An 18,740-nucleotide genomic window follows, 5' to 3' on the forward strand; every position below is an offset into this window, starting at 1 on the left:
ACCGGCCAGGGCTTTCTCTGACTTCTTAGTGAGCCAAAGCAGAGCAGCCGAGGCTCATTTCCCTAGCCCTTCCTTGTTTCATTGTCCCCAGCTTTTATACTTGGACTCATGTTGTGAAATTTTTCCTGCACAAAGTCAAGAACCCACACACAGTCCTCACTCGCTCCAGGCAGATCCGCCAAGGACCAGGTCCCCTTTCTGGTAACAGAATCTAATGAACAAAATAAACTGACAAACAAAATAGATCCAGAGGCACGGATGCATGGAACAGACTGACAGAATGGGGGGCGGGGGGGACAGGAACGATTAACCAAGGAACGTACATGCATGTATGCATAGCCCATAGCCCATGGGCACAGACAATAGTGTGGTGAAGGCCTGGGGAGGGGCAGGGGCTGGGGGGGGGGGGGAATAGGGGACATCTGTAATACTGTCAATAAAAAATAAACTTAAATTCTCTACAGGTTTGGGTGTTTCTCACCTCAACAGCTGATCAGTGCTGGGTTTGTAGGCAGTCAGGCCTAGTGGACTGGCGTGCGGGTGGGAAGTGCTCAGCCTGCTTTTCTTGCTGCCATCTACATCAGCCAGAGGCCCATGGGTCCCCAAGCATGCCCAGAGGCTCCCTGCTGTCACACCGCTGCTTTTCTACATTTTATTCATGTAAGAGCCATAAGAGAGAAAGAGTCCAGTGTGAGAGTATGTGGACTGGGTCTAGAGAGGCCATTGGGGATGGAGGTAGCCTTCCGAGTTATCGCTGTTCCTCCGTAGACCTCATGATTTACCTCTCAGGACATCTGCTTCTCTGCAGTTCTGCACCATTCTCCCCTTATTTATAACTGTGCAATCCTCTCTACATCCTTGGAAGGAACTAACTGATTGCTTACCTGTCTCCAGTTTGTTATTCAATTTTATATATTTATTAAATAAATTCCTGGCTCTGGAAATTCAGCCCTCTTCTTTTAACTCCTTCCACTTTTCCATTTTGGAGATACAGCGTTTTGCTTCTAAGAGCCTAGGCTTTGGAAAGCAAAAAACCTCTTAACTGTCCTCAGGGGCAAAGGGCAGCCCCAAGGAAGCATTCACTCACTCAGTAAATATTTATGATTATGTATTTACCTGCTATGCTCCAGGCACTGTTTTAGATACTGGGGATACAACAGTAAACAACAAATACTAGGACTGTCCCAGTAGAGTTTACATCCTATTAGGGAAGATGGACAATGAAATTAGAAAGTATAAATAGAAGTCTGTAAGTGTTAAGGATCAAGATCTAAAGGAGATAAAGGTATGAGCCCCGAGGGTTTCTTGAGAAAGCCAAACAAGAGAGTAGCAAGTGCAAAGGCCCTGAGGCAGAGGTGTGCTGGAATGATATAACAGTGTGACTGGAGCCCTGGCCAGTTTGGCTCAGGTTGGGGTCATGTAGGAGGCAGCCAATCCATGCCCCCCCCCCCCCCGCTTCCTCCCTTCCACTCTAAAATCAATGGAAAAGTATCCTCAGGTGAGGATTAACAACAAAAGCAAATAAATAAGAGTGTGCCTGGAAAGGAGTGAGCTAATGGAAGGAGAGATCAGAGAGATAATGGGATATCTGATAGGTTAAGGCTTCGTAGGCCACATTGAGAACTTTTGTTTTTAGCCTGAGTAAAACGAAAAGCCAATGGAGGGTTTTGAGTAAGAGAGTGACATGGTCTGACATATTTTTAAAGGATCCCTCTGGCTGCTGTGTGGAGAACAGACTGTAGCAGGGGAAAGGTTGGAAGCAGGTAGACCAGTTGGGGGAGGGGGGGATGACACAAAATCCAGGAGGCACAATATGATAGTGTCTTGGACCAGGGAATAAGCAGTGATAAAGATGAGAAATGGCTGGACACAAAATCCTGTTTACTCTCTTAAGTGGAGCAAGAGAAAATGCTCTCTCATTGTTTTCGGAGAAATCTATAGAGAAATCTATAGAGAAAATTATTAAAATAATTTTACCTGACAAAGGACACAGGACTTGAGGCATCCATACCACTGACTCTGTCTTAGATACACAGATTCTGGGTACCCCAGAATGTCCCAGTTTAGGATCTCCTTTGTCATTCACATATTAGATTATATGTTTGAGTCCATTTCCATGATCCTGTATGGAAAAATTCGTAGTGAGTATGGTGACCAACCCATCCTGAAGAGAGCTGGGATGTGTTGGGTTCGGTCTATCCATGGCCACCATTGCCCTGGGCGTTGATTTCAGGTCCTGTCAGCCATCACCTCACCAGCAAGATCAGTTCATACTGTTCATCTGATGTAGCCAAGATGAGGTCATGCTGCTGAAGCTGCTTTCCTCAGGGGCTGCCAGTATGGCCAACATTTTGAGTTTCATACTCTCCAGATACTTAGTCTATCTGAACACTGCCGAGAGAGTCGGTGAGTTAGAGCCCAGGGTATGGAGAGGCAATGAGGCTCCTGAAATATGCCCACAAGCTTGAACTTGATTTAGTGTATGCGAAACGGAAATCATGAGAGGTTTAAAGGCCTGAGAGGCATGCTCGGGTTTCTCCAGGTTAATCTGAGAAAAACTTCTCTAGGGGGAGCCAACTGAGAGGAAAAGAAGAACTGGAGCGGCAGTAATGGTCCTGTCGAGATGAAGGTTCAAACAAAAGGAATAGAACTGAGAGACAGTTCAAGGTACTTGGGCCTTCAGAGAGCTGATAGTCTGAGATATGAAGTCGGCCGGTTGTCCGTGTGTGTGTGTGTGTGTGTGTGTGTGTGTGTGTGTAAGGAACATCCTGCCTCTAGACATCCCCATGTGCTGCCAGCCTGAGGTCTCTGCAGCCTGACTCTTCAGGGGAATTACCTGCTCTCTGGGCGCTGAGCCCCTGACTACTTCCCAGAACACTTGGGGTTTACTTGTACTTGGGAGATTCCTTAGCTTTATAGTTCTTAACCAGAAGGGGAAAAGGCATTCTTTTTTTTTAAAAACAGAACATGATAAATATATAAATGAGTATATTTTCCTGCTGAAACATATGCATAAACTGTAATCTAGGCAGTGGAGACTTTGAGATTATTTTCTGGCCCTGGCCGGTTTGGCTCAGCGGTTAGAGCGTGGGCCTGCGGTCCGGAGAGACCCGGGTTTGGTTCCCGCTAAGGGCACGTACTTCGGTTGCAGTTTGTCCCCGGCCCTGGTTGGTCGTGCGGGTGGCAGCCACTCGATCTGTCCCTTCACGTCGATGTTTCTCTCTCTCTCCCTTCCTCTCTCTCCCTCCCATTCTATCTGTACAAAAAATGGAAAAATGTCCTCGGGTGAGGAAAAACAAAAACAAAAACAGAAATGAGATTATTTTCTGAATTCCTTTTATCCCAGGTGTTGCTCAGATACACTTAAAGTTTCTATAAACTTAAGCCCTAAGGCAGGCATCTAATTTTTTTTTAACTCATCTTTTTTTTTATCCTCACCTGAGGACATTTTTCCATTTTTTGTTCAGATAGAGTAGGAAGGAGAGAGAGAGAGAAACATCGATGTGAAAGGGACACATCGAGTGGCTGCCACCCGCACAACCCAGCCAGGGCCGGGGACAAACTGCAACTGAGGTACATGCCCTTAGTGGGAACCGAACCCGGGTCTCTCCGTCCCACAGGCCGATGCTCTAACTGCTGGGCCAAACCGGCCAGGGCCCAAGCGGGAAATTTTTAACTACAAGTTTTCACAGTACTTTAGCTGTATGTTCTTTATGTTTTATTGCCCTATTGTCTGTCCTTCACACCCACACTGTTGTCAGTGTCCATTGGTTGTGCATATACGCATAGAAGTTCTTTGGTTTATCTCATCCCGCCCTCCCTCCTCCTTTCCCTTTGAGGTTCATCAGTCTAACAACCAATTTGTACTTCTTAATTCCTTCTTTTTCACCCACCTCCCCAGCTCCCACCCATCTGGCAAGCAACAAAAAGTTCTGGGTATCTAGGAGTCTATTTCTGTTCTGCTTGCTCATTTTGTTTGTAGATTCAATTGTTAATATATATGTATTAATTGCCATTTTATTGTTCATATTTTTGTTCTTCTCCTTCAAGAAGACCCTTCAACATTTCATATAATACTGGTTTGGTGGTGATGAACTCCTTTAGCTTTTTCTTGTCTAGGAAACTCTTTCTGGACCGCAGTCTGACGCTCTAATCATAGGAAACTCTTTATGTGTCCATTGATTCTAAATGATAGCTTTGCAGAATAGAGTAATCTTGGTTGTAGGTTGTTGCTTTTCATCACCTTGAATATCTCTTGCCACTCCTTTCTGGCCTGCAAAGTTTCTTTTGAGAAATAAGCTGACAATCTTATGGGAGCTCCTTTGTAAGTTACAAACTGCTTTTCTCTTGCTGCTTTTAAGATTCTCTCTTTGTATTTGACCTTTGGAATTTTGATGATGAAGTGTCTTGGTGTGGGCCTCTTGGGGTTCATCTTATTTGGGACTCTCTGTGCTTCCTGGACTTGTATGTCTGTTTCCTTCACCAAGCTAGGGAAGTTTTCTGTCATTATTCTTTCAAATAGGTTTTCTTTCTTTCTTTTTATCCTCACATGAGGACATTTTTGCATTTATCTTCAGATAGAGCAAGAGGGAGAGAAGGAGGGAGAAAGAAAGAAATATCGATGTGAGAGAGACACATCGAGTGGTTGCCACCCACACGACCCCAGCTGGGGCCGGGGACAAACTGCAACCGAGGTATGTGCCCTTAGCAGGAACCGAACCCAGGACTCTGTGATCCGCAGGCCGATGCTTTAATCACTGAGCCAAACCAGCCAGGGCTCAAATAGGTTTTCAATTTCTCGTTCTCTTTCTTCTCCTGGCACCCCTATGATGCGAATGTTGCCACGTAGGCTCTTTACACTATCCTCATTTTTTTGGATTATTTTTTCTTTTTGCTCTTCTGATTGGATGTTTTCTGCTTCCTTATATTCCAAATTGATGGTTTGCTTCTTGGCTTTACCTACTCCACTATTGATTCCCTGTAAATTATTCTTTATTTCAGTTAGTGCATCCTTCATTTCTGACTGGTCCTTTTTTATATCGTTGATGTTCTCACTAAGTTCCTTGAAGGTTTCCGTAAGAAGTTCCTTGAAGGTCTTACTAAGTCCCTTGAATGCCTCGCCAAGTTCCTTGAGCAACCTTATAACTTGTTTTCTGAACTCTGTATCTGATTGATTACTTATCTCCATTTTGTTTAGTTCTTTTCCTGGAGTTTTGTTCTTTTCTTTCATTTGGGACATGTTTCTTTGTCTCCTCATTTTGGCTGCCTCCTTGTATTTGTTTCTATGTATTAGGTAGAGTTGCTATGTCTCCTAGGCTTCAACGGGTGGCCTATTATTGTAGGTGTCCTATAGGATCCAGTGGCACAATCTCCCTGATCACCCCAGCTGAACCCTCGAGGTGCACCCCTAGTGTGTGTACACCCTTCTGTTGTAATTGAGTCTTTTTTTTTTTTTTTATCCTCACCCGAGGACATTTTTCGATATTTTGTTCAGATAGAGTGAGAGGGAGAGAGAGAGAGAGAGAAACATTGACGTGAAAGCGACACATCGAGTGGTTGCCACCCACACGACCCAACCAGGGCCGGGGACAAACTGCAACCAAGGTACGTGCCCTTAGCGGGAACCGAACCCGGGTCTCTCCGAACCGCAGGCCAACGCTCTAACCGCTGAGCCAAACCGGCCAGGGCTGTAATTGAGTCTTGATTGCTGTTGGCACTTCAATGGGAGGGATTTATTCAGGCTGATCAGCTGCAAGAACTGGCTGTGCCCACTGACCACTGGCCTCTGACTACCTTGGAGGATCAGCTGTGCAGGGGCCACCACACAGAGCAAGACTTACTTCATCAGGGCTCTGGTACCCACTGAGTCCACTCTTTGGGTGTGTCACTTGTGGAGGTGGTTGGGTGGTGGTGTTTTGATGTGGTCTGAAGCTGGCTCTGGGCCAAGGTCAGCCACTGCCTGTGTTCTATCCAGAGCCACCCGGCATAAGCTACAAAGCGATCTGCAGATTGCTTTTTGTGCTGGGCTTGGAGGTGCCCAGGAAAAGCCAAGTTGTGAACCAAGGCTGGCTGCTGCTAGTGCCAAGACTGGGCCACTTAACGAGAGGAATGGGGCTCGCTGAGACTAGATGCTGCTTGTTTGAGAGATTTTAGGAAAATATGAAGCAGGATCCAAGACAGGCCAATCCTATGGTAAAGCCTTTAGAGACAGCTTGGGTGGGCCTGAAAGTTGGGGGGGCGGGGGCCTCAGGGAATCACCAGGGCGGGGCAACCAGTGTGAGCCAGGTTGCTGGAGTCCCTGATATGGTGGCTGTCTGCCGCCCCAGGGAAGGGCTCACCAAAGGAACATCAGCCTCCACCAGCACCTCTGTCTAGAAGAAAGCTGCCTCTCTAGCCCCCGTCCCGAGGCCAAACATCTCAGTTTTTCCCTGTATGTTTCTGGTGCCCCTCAAGCTGCCTCCCCTCCAAGGTCAGAGAGAGCAAGTCCAAGTAAGTCCATGTATGGGCCCTTTAAGAAATGCTGCCTGGAGCTCCAGAAGCCGCAGCCTCCCTCAGCCTCTTCCTGCTGGTTTTACAGCCAGAAGTGATGGGGATTCTCTTCCTGCACTGGAACCCTGAGCTGGGCGCCTAGTGTGGGACAAGGACCCTCACTCCTCAGAGAAAACCTTCCCAGCCGAGGTGTTCCTCCATGTGGCTGCCTCTTTAGTTTTGTAGTTGTAGTACTTCCATTCAGCTCGATTTCAGGTGGTTCTGAATGATGGTTGTGTTGTAGTTTAGTTGTAATTTTGATGTGGTTGTGGGAGGAGGCGATACCGCATTTACCTACACCGCCATCTTGACCAGAGTCTCCAATTTTTTAAAAAATAAATATTTTTATTGATTTTTAGAGAGAGAGGAAGGAACAGAGAGTGAGAAAGATCAATCTGAGAGAGGAACATCTATCAGCTGTCTCCTTGCATGCCCCCTAATGGGGATCAAGCCTGCAACCCAGGCATGTGCCCCAACTAGGAATTGAACCAGTGACCTTTTGGTGTACTGGGTGATGCCCAACCAACTGAGTCACCCAGCCAGGATGCATCAAAATTTGGAGGCCTAAAGGAAAACCTTCACACTGGAGATAGCTAATTTGATTGTTAATTCTGGGTAGATGTTCTCTGGTGAGATAATTACAGTTTTTCCAAACAGGTCAAACAGTTCTAGTTAACTAGAACTAACAATTTTTTGTCATGAAGATTGTATGGCTCCAAATTGTTAACTATGATTATTTTTGAGATTTAGGAACAAGAGGTGGATGTTAAAAGAAAGTCTTTATCCTTTTACTCTATACACTTCCGTAACTTTTGAATTTTAAAATGTATATTTTTGTCACTTCAGAACAAAACAAAAGAATTAGGTTCGATGTAAATTGGAACCACTATACAGAGAATCAAAAAAATCAGTCTGAATTATCTGATTTTAACTGAATTTGAAAAAGACTGTCTGACATCATCTAACGACCAGGAGCCGACTTGCCATGTTGCAGCTGCCTGGCAGCAGACCACACGTCGACCTGCAGAAGCCGCTGCCGGGGCAGTGACGCTGGGAGTGGCCTCGCAGGTGGAGCAGGCCTTCCTCCAACAGGGAAACTCTCCGCGCCTTTCCCTTTCCCATAAACACACACAGTTCCTCTATTCTGTTGTGTTTTTAATATTTTTATTTTTTCAAAACTACCCATCAGCCCTGGCCGGTTTGGCTCAGCGGTTGAAGCGTCGACCTGCGGTCCGGAGAGACCCGGGTTCGGTTCCCGCTAAGGGCACGTACCTCGGTTGCAGTTTGTCCCCGGCCCTGATTGGTCGTGCGGTGGCAGCCACTCGATGTGTCCCTTTCACATCGATGTTTCTCTCTCTCTATCTCTTCCTCTCTCTCCCTCCCACTCTATCTGTACAAAAAATGGAAAAATATCCTCGGGTGAGGATAAAAAAAAACAAAACAAAAAAACTACCCATCATATATCGTTATTGTAAAATAATTTTTTTCAGGCAAAACAAATGTATAAACCTTATTCTGTTTGGAGTGTGGTTGTGTCCTTTCGGATTTGTTTTACATACACACATCCACACTTAATTTCAACTTCTATTTTTCATTTTTCGAGATGTAATTTACATGCCATAAAAGTATCATTTTAAAGTGTATGATTCCGTGTTTGTTTCTCTGTTTTTGTTAATCCTCACCTGAGGATATTTTTTTTCCAGATAGATCGGGAGGGAGAGAGGGAGGAAGAGAGAGAGAGAGAAACATTGACGTGAAAGGGACACAGCGAGTGGCTGCCTCCCCCACGACCCCAACTAGGGCCAGGGACAAACTGCAACTGGGGTACATGCCCTTAGCGGGAACCGAATCCAAGACTCTGGTCCACGAGCCGACGCTCTAACCGCTGAGCCAAACTGGCCAGGGCTCCATTAAAGAGAGTGGAAGGGAGGGTGGTGGGGAAGAGGCAGGGAGAGAGAAAGAGAAACATGGATGTGAGAGAGACACATCAATTGGTTGCCTCGTGCACCCAACCAGGGCTGGGGATTGAATCTGCATCCCAGGTACATGCCCTTGATGGGGATAAACCCATGACCCTTTGGTGTGAGGGCCAACACTTGAACCACTGAGCCACACTGGCCAGGGCTACAGTTCAGTGGTTTTTAATACATTCATAAAGTTGTGCAACAATCACTACTATCTAATTCTAGAACATTTCATCACCCTGAAAAGAAACCCTATACATACCAGCAGTTACCATTCCCTACTTCCTCCATCCTCACAACCACAAATCTACTTTCTGTCTCTATCGATTTGCCTATTCTGGACATTTCACTTAAATAGAATCATGCAACATGTGACCTTTTGTGCCTGACTTGTTTTTGGTTAATCCTCACCTAGGATATTTTTTTATTGGCTTTTTTTTTTTTTTTTTTTTTTTTTTTAGATAGAGTGGAAGGGAGGGGGAGAGAGAGAGAAAAAGAGAGAGAGGGAGAGAAAGAGAGGAAAACATCGATGTGAGAGAGACACATTGGTCGATTGCCTCCCACTCAACCCCAACTGGGCTGGGAATCAAACCTGCAACCCAGGTATATACCCTTGACTGGAATCGAACCTGCAACTCTTTGGTCTGTGGGCCAACACTGTTTGTTTTTTTTTCTAATCCTCATCCGAGGACATTTTTCCACTTTTTGTTCAGATAGAGCAGGAGGGAGAGAGAGAGGGAGGGGGAGAGAGAGAGAGAGAGAGAGAGAGAGAGAGAGAGAAACATCGATGTGAAAGCGACACATCTAGTGGGAGCCACCTGTACGACCCAACCAGGGCCGGGGACAAACTGCAACCGAGCCCTTAGCGGGAACTGAACCTGGGTCTCTCTGGACTACAGGCCGACTTCTAACCGCTGAGCCAAACTACAGCCAGGCCAATGCTCTAACCACTGAATCAAACTGGCCAGGCTGTGCCTGACTTTTTTAACTCAGTATAAGGTTTACAAAGTCCATCCATGTTGTAGCATGTACCGGTATTTTATTCTTTTTTATGGCCAAATAATATTCCATTGTATGGCTACAAACCACATTTTGTTTATCCATTCATCAGTTGATGGACAATGCATTGTTTCCAGTTTTCCTAATATGCATAATGCTGCTATGAGAATTTATGTATGTTTCTGTATAAACATATGTTTTCAATTCTTTTGTGCCCCTTGTCTATCCCTAGGACTTGCCAGGTCATATGGTAACTCTGTTTATCATTTCTCTTTTTTTGAGAAACTATCAAACTGTTTTCCACCATTTTACATCCCCACTGGCAAAGTACAAGGGTTTTAATTTCTCCACATTCCCACCCACACTTGTTATTTTCTTTTTCATTCTATCCATCCTAATGAGTGTGAAGTGATATCTTATTTTGGTTTGATATCCATTTTTCTAATGACTAATGATATTGAGCATCTTCCCATGTGCTTGGTGGCCATGTGTATATCATCTTTGGACAAATGTCTATTCAAATTCTTTGCCCACTCCAAAAATTGGGTTGTCTTTTTATTGTTGAGTTTCAAAAGTTCTTTTATATTCTAGATATTCTAGATATCCCATAACAAATATATAATTTTCAAATATTTTGTCTCATTCTGTGGGTATTATTTTTTATTTTTTAGAATCAAAATGAATGTCTAAATATACTGTTCTGTAACTTGCTCTTTTTTTTCACAGTGTATTGTGGGCATCTTTCAATGGTAAGAGAAAGCTATCCATTGTGGCTGTACCACAGTTGATTTGACCAGTCCTCTACTGAGCTTTAAAGAATCTTCAGTCCGTGTGTCAGTGAAAGACTAAGGTACAGCAGCTCTTGGTTACTGTGCTGTTTGCTTCTGGATGATTTGAAAAAGCAAGCAGGCCCAGGAAATATCTCTAACCAGCTGACACTTCCTCTCTGAACCCTTGCGGTTTCACAACCCCTACAACCCCTCCTTCACCACCACCTTGTGTCATCAGCCTGGTGCTTCTGTGAGAAAGTTCCACTGCAAGAGGCCCCAGAGCATTACCATTTCCCTCTTTCGCCCTGTCTGGGTTACCAGCAAATCCCAAGGGTCCTTGGAGACAACCTTGGTCAGGTCCCGCCAACTGCTTGAAAGATGAACTCATGCATCACTGTGATGAGGCTGCTGCTGTCTGGGCCTTTTCTCTTTGGTAAGCAAGGGAGGAGAGGAGGGGAAGGGACAGGTGTCTGTGAGCAGGGAACCACAAGGCTGTGGATCGAGAGCAAAGGAGGAGTTGTGCTAAGGGTGGTATTGGCCTTAGGTAATGCGGTGCCCAGGAATCTAGAGGGAGAGGAAGGCAAAGAAAGAAGGTCAGAGCCCAAAGCATAGGTGAAGTATGGAGAAAAGACAGAGAAGGGAGACAAAGATGGCAACAGTGAGAGACGAGGGAGTGGGACCCTAAAAAAGGCAGATGGTACTTGGTACCTAGAGCTGTGCTGGGGTCTGGTCCCGCCTATGGTACTACCTCTCTGTGCCATCTCAGGCAAGTCCTTTTCCCTTCTGGGCCCCAGTCTCTTCATCTGAACATGGTGGGCCTCATCTCTGACATCCTAGGATGCTGCGAAATAAGCCTGAGGCCTGGAAGGAGAGCAGGGCCAGAAAGGAGCTTGGGGCTTGCACAGGAGCTGAGGCTGCCTGAGATGGGGTGATAGGAGACCCACCAGTTAAAGAAGCGGGGAGTTAAAGATGGGGAGTGCATGAGAGGAGTGAGAGGCAGCTTCATGGGGATCAGGGGATCTTGAAACCATGAGCCTGTAGGAGGAAGCCTGAGGCTAATTATTTGAGTTCTCTGAGCGCCTGGGCCCCAGGCTCAAAGGAGAAACGAGTGTGTGGGGGAGACTCACCCTGCCTTGGGGCATCCCCTTCTCAGGGGGCCGCTTCTGCTCCTCTCTCACGGGCCTCTGTCTTCTCATCCTTCCTTTGTTGAGGCCAAATGGGAAGTTGTGTCCTTCCCAGGCCCTGGGGCTGCCAGAGATCTGGGCAGTAGGGAGTCGCTGCTTCCAAATTTCCCTGAGGCAAACACCCCACGGGAAAGTCCAGGGAGGCTGGTCCCAGCTCTGCCTCGGGTGTGGGCCACCTGGTCAGGAGGGAGCCCATCCCCTTGGGGCATGTGTAGCCAATCAGTGGGCGGGGCGCGCAGTGGGCGGGGGAGGTTCCTGGCCAGAAGTGACCTATGTGCTCGTTGTCTCCCTCAGCCCTGGCCTCCAGCTACAACCTGGACGTGCGGTATGTGCAAAACTTGTCCTTCCCACACGCCGGGAGGCATTTTGGGTACCGTGTCCTGCAGGTTGGAAACGGGTGAGCTGATGCCCCAGGTCTTCCCTGCCCTGCAGAGCGTGGGTCGAGGCCCCCCATGCCAGTCCTGGGGCTGGCCAGGTCTCAAGGAGTCTGTGCTGGGATTTCTCATAAACAGGAGCAAGTCCATCAGTTGGTAGGATGAGGACCATCCACTGCTAAAGCGCCACATAAGCGAAATAGAAAGGGAAACATCGGAGCCCCTAAAGCTCTTGGCAATGCTTCCTAGGTTCCTGAGTCTCCCCCCGACTGGACAGTGAGCTCCTTTCCCCTCGCCTAGCACATAATAGCTATGCCATAAATGACTTTTGAATTGATGGCTAGTTGAATGGACTTATAATGTAACATTCTGGCATATTCTCTGGGCCTCAGGTTTTCTAGACTGTAGGTGGAAAAAATCCTTAACTTTCTAGAATTCTGGTGTATTAGATTATTTATCTGGAATTCAATAGTGAAGAAATAGATGGGGCCTGAAGGAGAATGGCTGCATTGCTTTGAGGTACCTGGTGGGGGATAAGAAACCCCTTATGAGGTATGAGTGGGTAGGTGAAAATCTGGGTAACTCCATCTCACAAGTGAGATTTCTCATCAGGGTTGTCGTGGGAGCTCCAGGCGAGGGGAGCAGCCCAGGAAGTCTCTATCAGTGCCAGCCAGACACTGGGCGCTGCCTGCCAGTGAGCCTGAGTGGTGAGTAGCTGATGAGGGAGCTGGGAGGAGTTGTCTCAGGGAAGCGGAGGCTGGCCCCACCACACCTGGATTGCCTAAAGTCCTGCACATCAATCTTATGGTGCCTACAGGTTCCAACTACACTTCTAAGTACTTGGGAATGACCTTGGCGACAGACCTCACAAATGGAAACCTTTTGGTAAGAATTTTATGTAGTGTGATATCAGTCTATGAAGCTCGATGCTAGGAAACAGATTGAAAAAAAGGAAGAAAAAACTGGATTAAAGATCCTATAGAAGGCCCTGGCCAGTGTGGCTCAGTTGGTTGGAGCATCATCTGTGAACCAAAGGGTTGCAGGGGTTGAATTCTGGTCAGGGCACATACCCAAATTTCAGGTTCCATCCCCAGTGGGGCATGAACAAGGGACAGCTGATCGGTCTCTCTCTCTCTCTCTCTCTCTCACTCCCCCCCCCTCTAAGAAATCAATAAGGAAACATATCCTTGGATGAGGATTAAAAAAAAAAAAAAGAACCCTGGCTGGTTTGGCTCAGCGGTTAGAACGTCGGCCCGCAGACCAAAGAGTCCCGGGTTTGGTTCCCGCCAAGGGCAAGTACCTCGGTTGCAGTTTGTTCCTGGCCTTGGTTGAGGCTGTGTGGGTGGCAACCAGTCGATGTCCCTCTCATGTCGATGTTTCGCTCTCTCTCTTCCCCCCTCTCTACCTTCCTGCTCTATCTGAAGATTAATGCAAAAAATGTCCTTGGGTGAGGATGAAAAAAAAAGATCCTGTAGAAAATTAGAGGCGTCAGAGAGATTCAAAGTCAATCCTTTTTTTTTGAGAACAAATTATATACCAGCTATTTTCTTTTTTTTTTTATCCTCACCTGAAGACATGTTTTCATTTTTTGTTCAGATAGAGTGGGAGGGAGAGAGAGGAAGAGAGAGAGAGAGAGAGAGAAACATCGACATGAAAGGGACACATCAAGTGGTCGTCACCCTCATGACCCAACCAGGGCCGGGGACAAACTGCAACCGAGGTACATGCCCTTAGCGGGAACCGAACCCGGAACTGTCTGGACCACAGGCCGATGCTCTAACTGCTGAGCCAAACTGGCCAGAGCTATCCCAGCTATTTTCAAGACCTTACTTACCTTTTTCCAAATATTAAATGTAACAATTGATATACAAGATGATTTTTTGGTGGTATACAAACTCAATTTTTTGTTGTTGTTAATTCTCACCCGAGGATATTTTTTCCATTGATTTTTAGAGAGAAGGATGGGGTGGGGAGAGAGAGAAAGATTGATGTGAGAGAGACACATCAATTGGTTGCCTCCTGCACGGTCCCAACTGAGGCCAGGGATTGATCCTCCAACCCAAATACGTGACCCTGATGGGAATTGAACCCATGGCCCTTTGGTGTGTAGGGCCCACACTCTAACCACTTAGTCACACTAGCCAGGGCACAAACTTAATGTTTTAATACTTATATATTTATTCAGTAGATTAGTAGAAAAAATATAGAACAAGCACATCAAATTCATGATTTCATAGATTGCATTGCTTAGGATGAGGCTAAAGTTTTTTTTAAGTAAATAAAATATTAAGTAAATAATAGTATGACTGTTATACCATATGGCAGAAATTGTAAAGCAGTTCACAAATGTTTAAAGTTTGAAAAACACTGCTTTATCTCTTTTAACCCTCAAGACAGTCAGGTGAGTTAAGGATTAGTATTCACCTTTTACTTGTGAGGAAACAGGCTCAAAGGGGAGAGACTTGGCCAAGGTCACATGGTTTTAAAGAGGTAGAGCCAGGATTTGAATCAAATACCCACTTGATTCCAAGTCCATTGCTCTTTACAATTTATCCCAGCAGCATCCAACAGCTACATGAGAAATAGAAGACTGACTGAAATAACGATCCGTATTTAACTGGAGCTTGTTTACTTGGCTACTAATATATGCTAAGCAGTATCCTAGGTTATGATGAGAGAAGGGGAATGAGATACAAAGATGACCGTGACGTGGGTCCTGACTTTTAAGAAATTGCAGTGTAGGCCTGTCCAGTTTGGCTCATGGTTAGAGCATCATCCCTCAGACCACAGGGTCTTGGGTTTGATTCCCGGTCAAGGTCATGTACCTGGGTTGCAGGTTCAATCCCCGGCCCCAGTTGGGGTCCAGAGGCAATCAATTGGTGTGTCTCTCTCACATCAATGTTTCTCTCTCCCCCCACCCTTCCACTCTATCTAAAAATTGATGAAAAATATTCTTGGGTGAGGATTAATAAAAAAAAGAAAAGAAAAGAAATTTCAGTCTGGCAGGAAAAATAGTCACAAATGAAAGGAACACCGCTGTATATTCTGGGAATAGTGAGTAATTTGATTTGGCTTAAACACAGAATGTGTGATTGGGGATGGAAGGGGATGGGCCTGAGAATGTAGCATAGTGTCCAACTGTAAACAATATGAGTGCCAAACCAAGGATTTTAGATATTATCCTCTAGGCAGTGGAGCACCCACTGGCATAGAGCGTTGGTAATAGGGATGGAGATACTGGTATAAGAAACCGAGAGGCAGAATTACCTTGGCTTGGTAACCACCTGGATATAAGGAGTGAGGTCAGAGGATGATGACTCTGAGGGTTTTGTTCTTGGTTGATGATACTCAAAATACACAGCAAAGGGAAGCTGAAACCCTTTTATCTTTGCTTCCTTCAGGCCTGTGACCCTGGGCTGTCTCGGACATGTGATCAGAATATCTACCTAAGTGGCCTGTGTTATCTCTTCCACGAGAATCTGAAGGGTCCTGTGCTGCAAGGGCGTCCTGGTTATCAGGGTAAGAAGCTGGGGGTCCGGTGGGTAAACATACCTCCGAGTGGCTACCCATTCATGGGTACCAGCACGGGCAGGCCACCACCAGAGACACTTTACCAAGTCACTTTGTGTCTGGCTCCTGTAGAATGTCTAAAGGGCAACGTAGACCTGGTATTTCTGTTTGATGGCTCAAGGAGCTTGCAGAAACATGAATTTCAGAAAATTGTGGACTTCATGAAGGATGTGATGAAGAAACTCAGCAACACTTCCTACCAGGTAAATATATTAGTTAGGATTCGTGGTTATAGATAATACATGCCTACCCAAACTAGCTCAAGGCATAAAAGGAAAATTTAGTATGAGGTGTCTCCAGAACCTAAAGACATGGCTATAATTGTACCTCTAGAAGGGACAAGAACCAAGGAATAGAAAGCTTCTAGAATTTTCTCTAGTTCTTATTTCTGTTTTTATTTGACTTTTGCTTCCCTTTTCTCTCTCTCTGTAGAATGGCTCCTCCAGCTTTTTTGGATCACATGGGCCTTTGGAAAGCTCTTAAACTCACATGTTAAAGTTTCAAGAGGTGTTTTTTTTCTTCGTGTGTTTGGTGTGTGTGTGTGTGTGTGTGTGTGTGTGTGTGTTTAATCTTTCTCTCAACCAACCCTTCCTCGCTGTAAATTCCAAATTCTCAGGGAAAAATGTTATTACTGGCCTAGCCTCAGTAAAATGGCTGTCTTTGGTCCAGCCAACTGTATCTTATTTAGCGGGGTAACTCAGCAGAAGTATGGCTACTGGGAACCATTTCTGTTGGTGAGGTAGAAAGACCCAGAGAACAGGAGTTTAGCAGACAGCATTACATAAAGAGTCAGAGGTTTATTTAATTTTATTTTTGTATTTGTTTATTTTCAGAAGAATGGTTTGAGGCAGGGAGGTGAAGTTGGCTTGCCCAGGTCCCGGACAGGAAGTAGAGATTGGAGCAAACAAGAAGGGATATATAACATTTCATTTCTTCCTTCTTCTTATAGTTTGCTGCTGTTCAATTTTCCACGACCTACAAAACAGAATTTAATTTCTTGGATTATGTTAAACTGAAGAACCCTGATTTTCTACTGGGCAAAGTAAAACACATGGGCCTGCTGACCAACACCTTCGGTGCCATAAACTATGTCGCGTGAGTTCCCTTTTGCAGGAGAGAGCCCGCCCTTCAGTTGTCCTTTGCGCACTAGTTTCTTCGAGTTGGGCTGTAGAACTGTAGGCGGGTTCAGCAAAGGGCAGGTTCTTGTCAGAAATCAAGTGGAGCAATTTCTATCCAGGTTCTGGATTGTAAGTAACCGAAATTGATTTTATACTGACTAAATCCCAAAGGGATGCTACAGGGACAGCTCACCAGCCTCCAGGACAGGAGTATTGCTAGGCCTCATGAGGGATGAGAACCAGGACTTGGAAAGTGATTGTGAACCATGGCAGCTACAGCAGCTCCACTTCTTAGATGGAGATCGGCTTTGAAATCAGTGTATGAACAAAAATCTCAAATAGTCAAAATTATCCTTGAATTGTTCATAAAATTCAATATATTCAAATCCCACAGTGGAAACTAGCATACCTTGATTTCCTAAATTTACTACAGAAAAAAGTTTTCCCCAGAGTTGGATAAGATTGCTGTGTTTATTTATTTATTTTTGTTAATCCTCACCCGATAATATTTTCCCATTAATTTTTAGACAGAGTGGAAGGGAGGGAAGGGTAGAAAGGGAAAAAACAACAACAACAACGTTGATGTGAGAGAGACACATCAATTGGTTGCCTCTTGCAGGACCAGGTCGAGGATCAAACCTGCAACCCAAGTATGTGCCCTTGACTGGGGATCAAACTCGGGACCCTCTGCTCTGAGGGCCGATGTGCTAATCTCTGAGCCAAACCAGTCAGGGCCAGATTTCTGTGTTTAAATTGAGGCCTAAATGAACATAGTTGGATTGTATGGAAGGACCATGTTGTATATTTTATAATACCTCTTTTTAAACATTAGACTGGCCATGGAAACTGAGACCCATCTGAGGACTAAGAGAATTATACCTCCTATCCCATGCTCCCCCTGGGTATACACTTGAGTGAAATAGCCTGAAGGAGCTCCTGTACTTTTACACTTATTTCTCTTATTTTCATTTCTTTTCAAGTATATAGAGTTGAATTTGCATACGTGAACCATGCATGTGGTACATCTCAAGGCTCTGCATGTATGTTTCCAGCTCTTTTCTTCTTGAGTTCACTTGACCTGCCATGTACACTTCATTCTCTTCTCTCTGTAGACAGCTTTGCTGGGTACACAGTCAAGAGATGTCCACTGAAAAAATGGCAGCCTCGCCCAGCCGGTGTGGCTCAGTGGTTGAGCATCGACCCATGCACCAAGAGGTTGCTAGTTGAATTCCCAGTCAGGGCACGTGCCCAAGTTGTGGGCCAAATCCCCAGTGGGGGGCATGCAGGAGGTGGCCAATCCATGTTCTCTCTCATCAGTGTTTCTCTCTGTCTCTCCCTCTCCCTTCCGCTCTCTAAAATAAAAAAAATAAAAAAAAGACAGCCTCAGTTTCCAAACTGAATCCCAGCTTCCAGACAAGAAAATAATTGGCCAAACCTGGCTTAGGTGTCCACAGGTCCACCCAGCTGTGGCCTTGGCCTACTTGATGATGTAGAATCACATGGCACAAACATGGATTCTGAAGTCCTCCATGGGAAGGGGGCAGTTCTTAGAGAAAAGGGTCACTGCAGGATGGAAAGACACCCCAAAAGGTGTCAACTGTGGGAGCAAAAGGGGACAGTCATGGAAATGTATTTCACAAATACTTCTTGACTTTCTGGCTGTGTGACAGGCAGTGTTCCAGATTAGGATTTGGCAAATTTTTTCTGTAAAGGGCCAATTAGTAAATAGTTTAGGTTTTCCCGGTCACATACAGTATCGTTGCATATTTTTCTTTGTTTGTTTTTATAACCCTTTGAAAATAAAAATATAAAAAACCATTTTTAGCTCACGGACCCTATGAAAAGAAGCTGTGGGCTGGCTTGGGCTGGCAGGTGGGTGCTTGCCATGTTCCAGGGCCTGGCACTATAGCAGTGAGTACAGCAAAGGAAAATCTCTGCCCTCTTGGACCTTGACTTCCTAGTAGGGGAGAGAAATGCAATCAACAGGATGCATAAGTAAATTAGATAATACAGTAGAAGATATAACTTGGATTAAAAAATAAAGCAATACGCAATAGGACGCTCAGGGAAAGTTACATTTGAGCAAAGACTTGGAGGCGAGGAAGCGAGCCACGTGGACGCCTAGGGGAAGACCATCCCAGGCAGAGGGAATAGCAAAGCGCCTGAGATGAGAGCTTGGATGTCCCGAGAACAGCCAGGACACCAGTGTGGCTGAAGAGAAGTTAGTGAGAGG

The 18,740-nt window shown here is 45.5% G+C and overlaps 1 protein-coding gene across 2 annotated transcripts in view; it reads left to right on the forward strand.

Annotated features, from left to right (window-relative positions):
* The first annotated feature begins 10,487 nt into the window (after nucleotides 1–10,487).
* ITGAL (integrin subunit alpha L) overlaps nucleotides 10,488–18,740 on the forward strand; it is a 42,792-nt gene continuing 34,539 nt past the window's right edge. For both annotated transcript variants that reach the window (XM_036278877.1, XM_036278878.1), the window contains exons 1-7: nucleotides 10,488–10,694; nucleotides 11,740–11,842; nucleotides 12,432–12,526; nucleotides 12,637–12,704; nucleotides 15,221–15,338; nucleotides 15,462–15,592; nucleotides 16,339–16,484. In XM_036278877.1, coding sequence (XP_036134770.1) covers nucleotides 10,640–10,694; nucleotides 11,740–11,842; nucleotides 12,432–12,526; nucleotides 12,637–12,704; nucleotides 15,221–15,338; nucleotides 15,462–15,592; nucleotides 16,339–16,484 — 716 coding nt within the window. In that variant the 5' untranslated portion in view covers nucleotides 10,488–10,639. The remainder of the gene's footprint in view (nucleotides 10,695–11,739; nucleotides 11,843–12,431; nucleotides 12,527–12,636; nucleotides 12,705–15,220; nucleotides 15,339–15,461; nucleotides 15,593–16,338; nucleotides 16,485–18,740) is intronic.

Source organism: Molossus molossus, unplaced genomic scaffold, assembly GCF_014108415.1.
Source record: "Molossus molossus isolate mMolMol1 unplaced genomic scaffold, mMolMol1.p scaffold_m16_p_3, whole genome shotgun sequence".
In the NCBI taxonomy this organism is placed as follows: domain Eukaryota; kingdom Metazoa; phylum Chordata; class Mammalia; order Chiroptera; family Molossidae; genus Molossus; species Molossus molossus.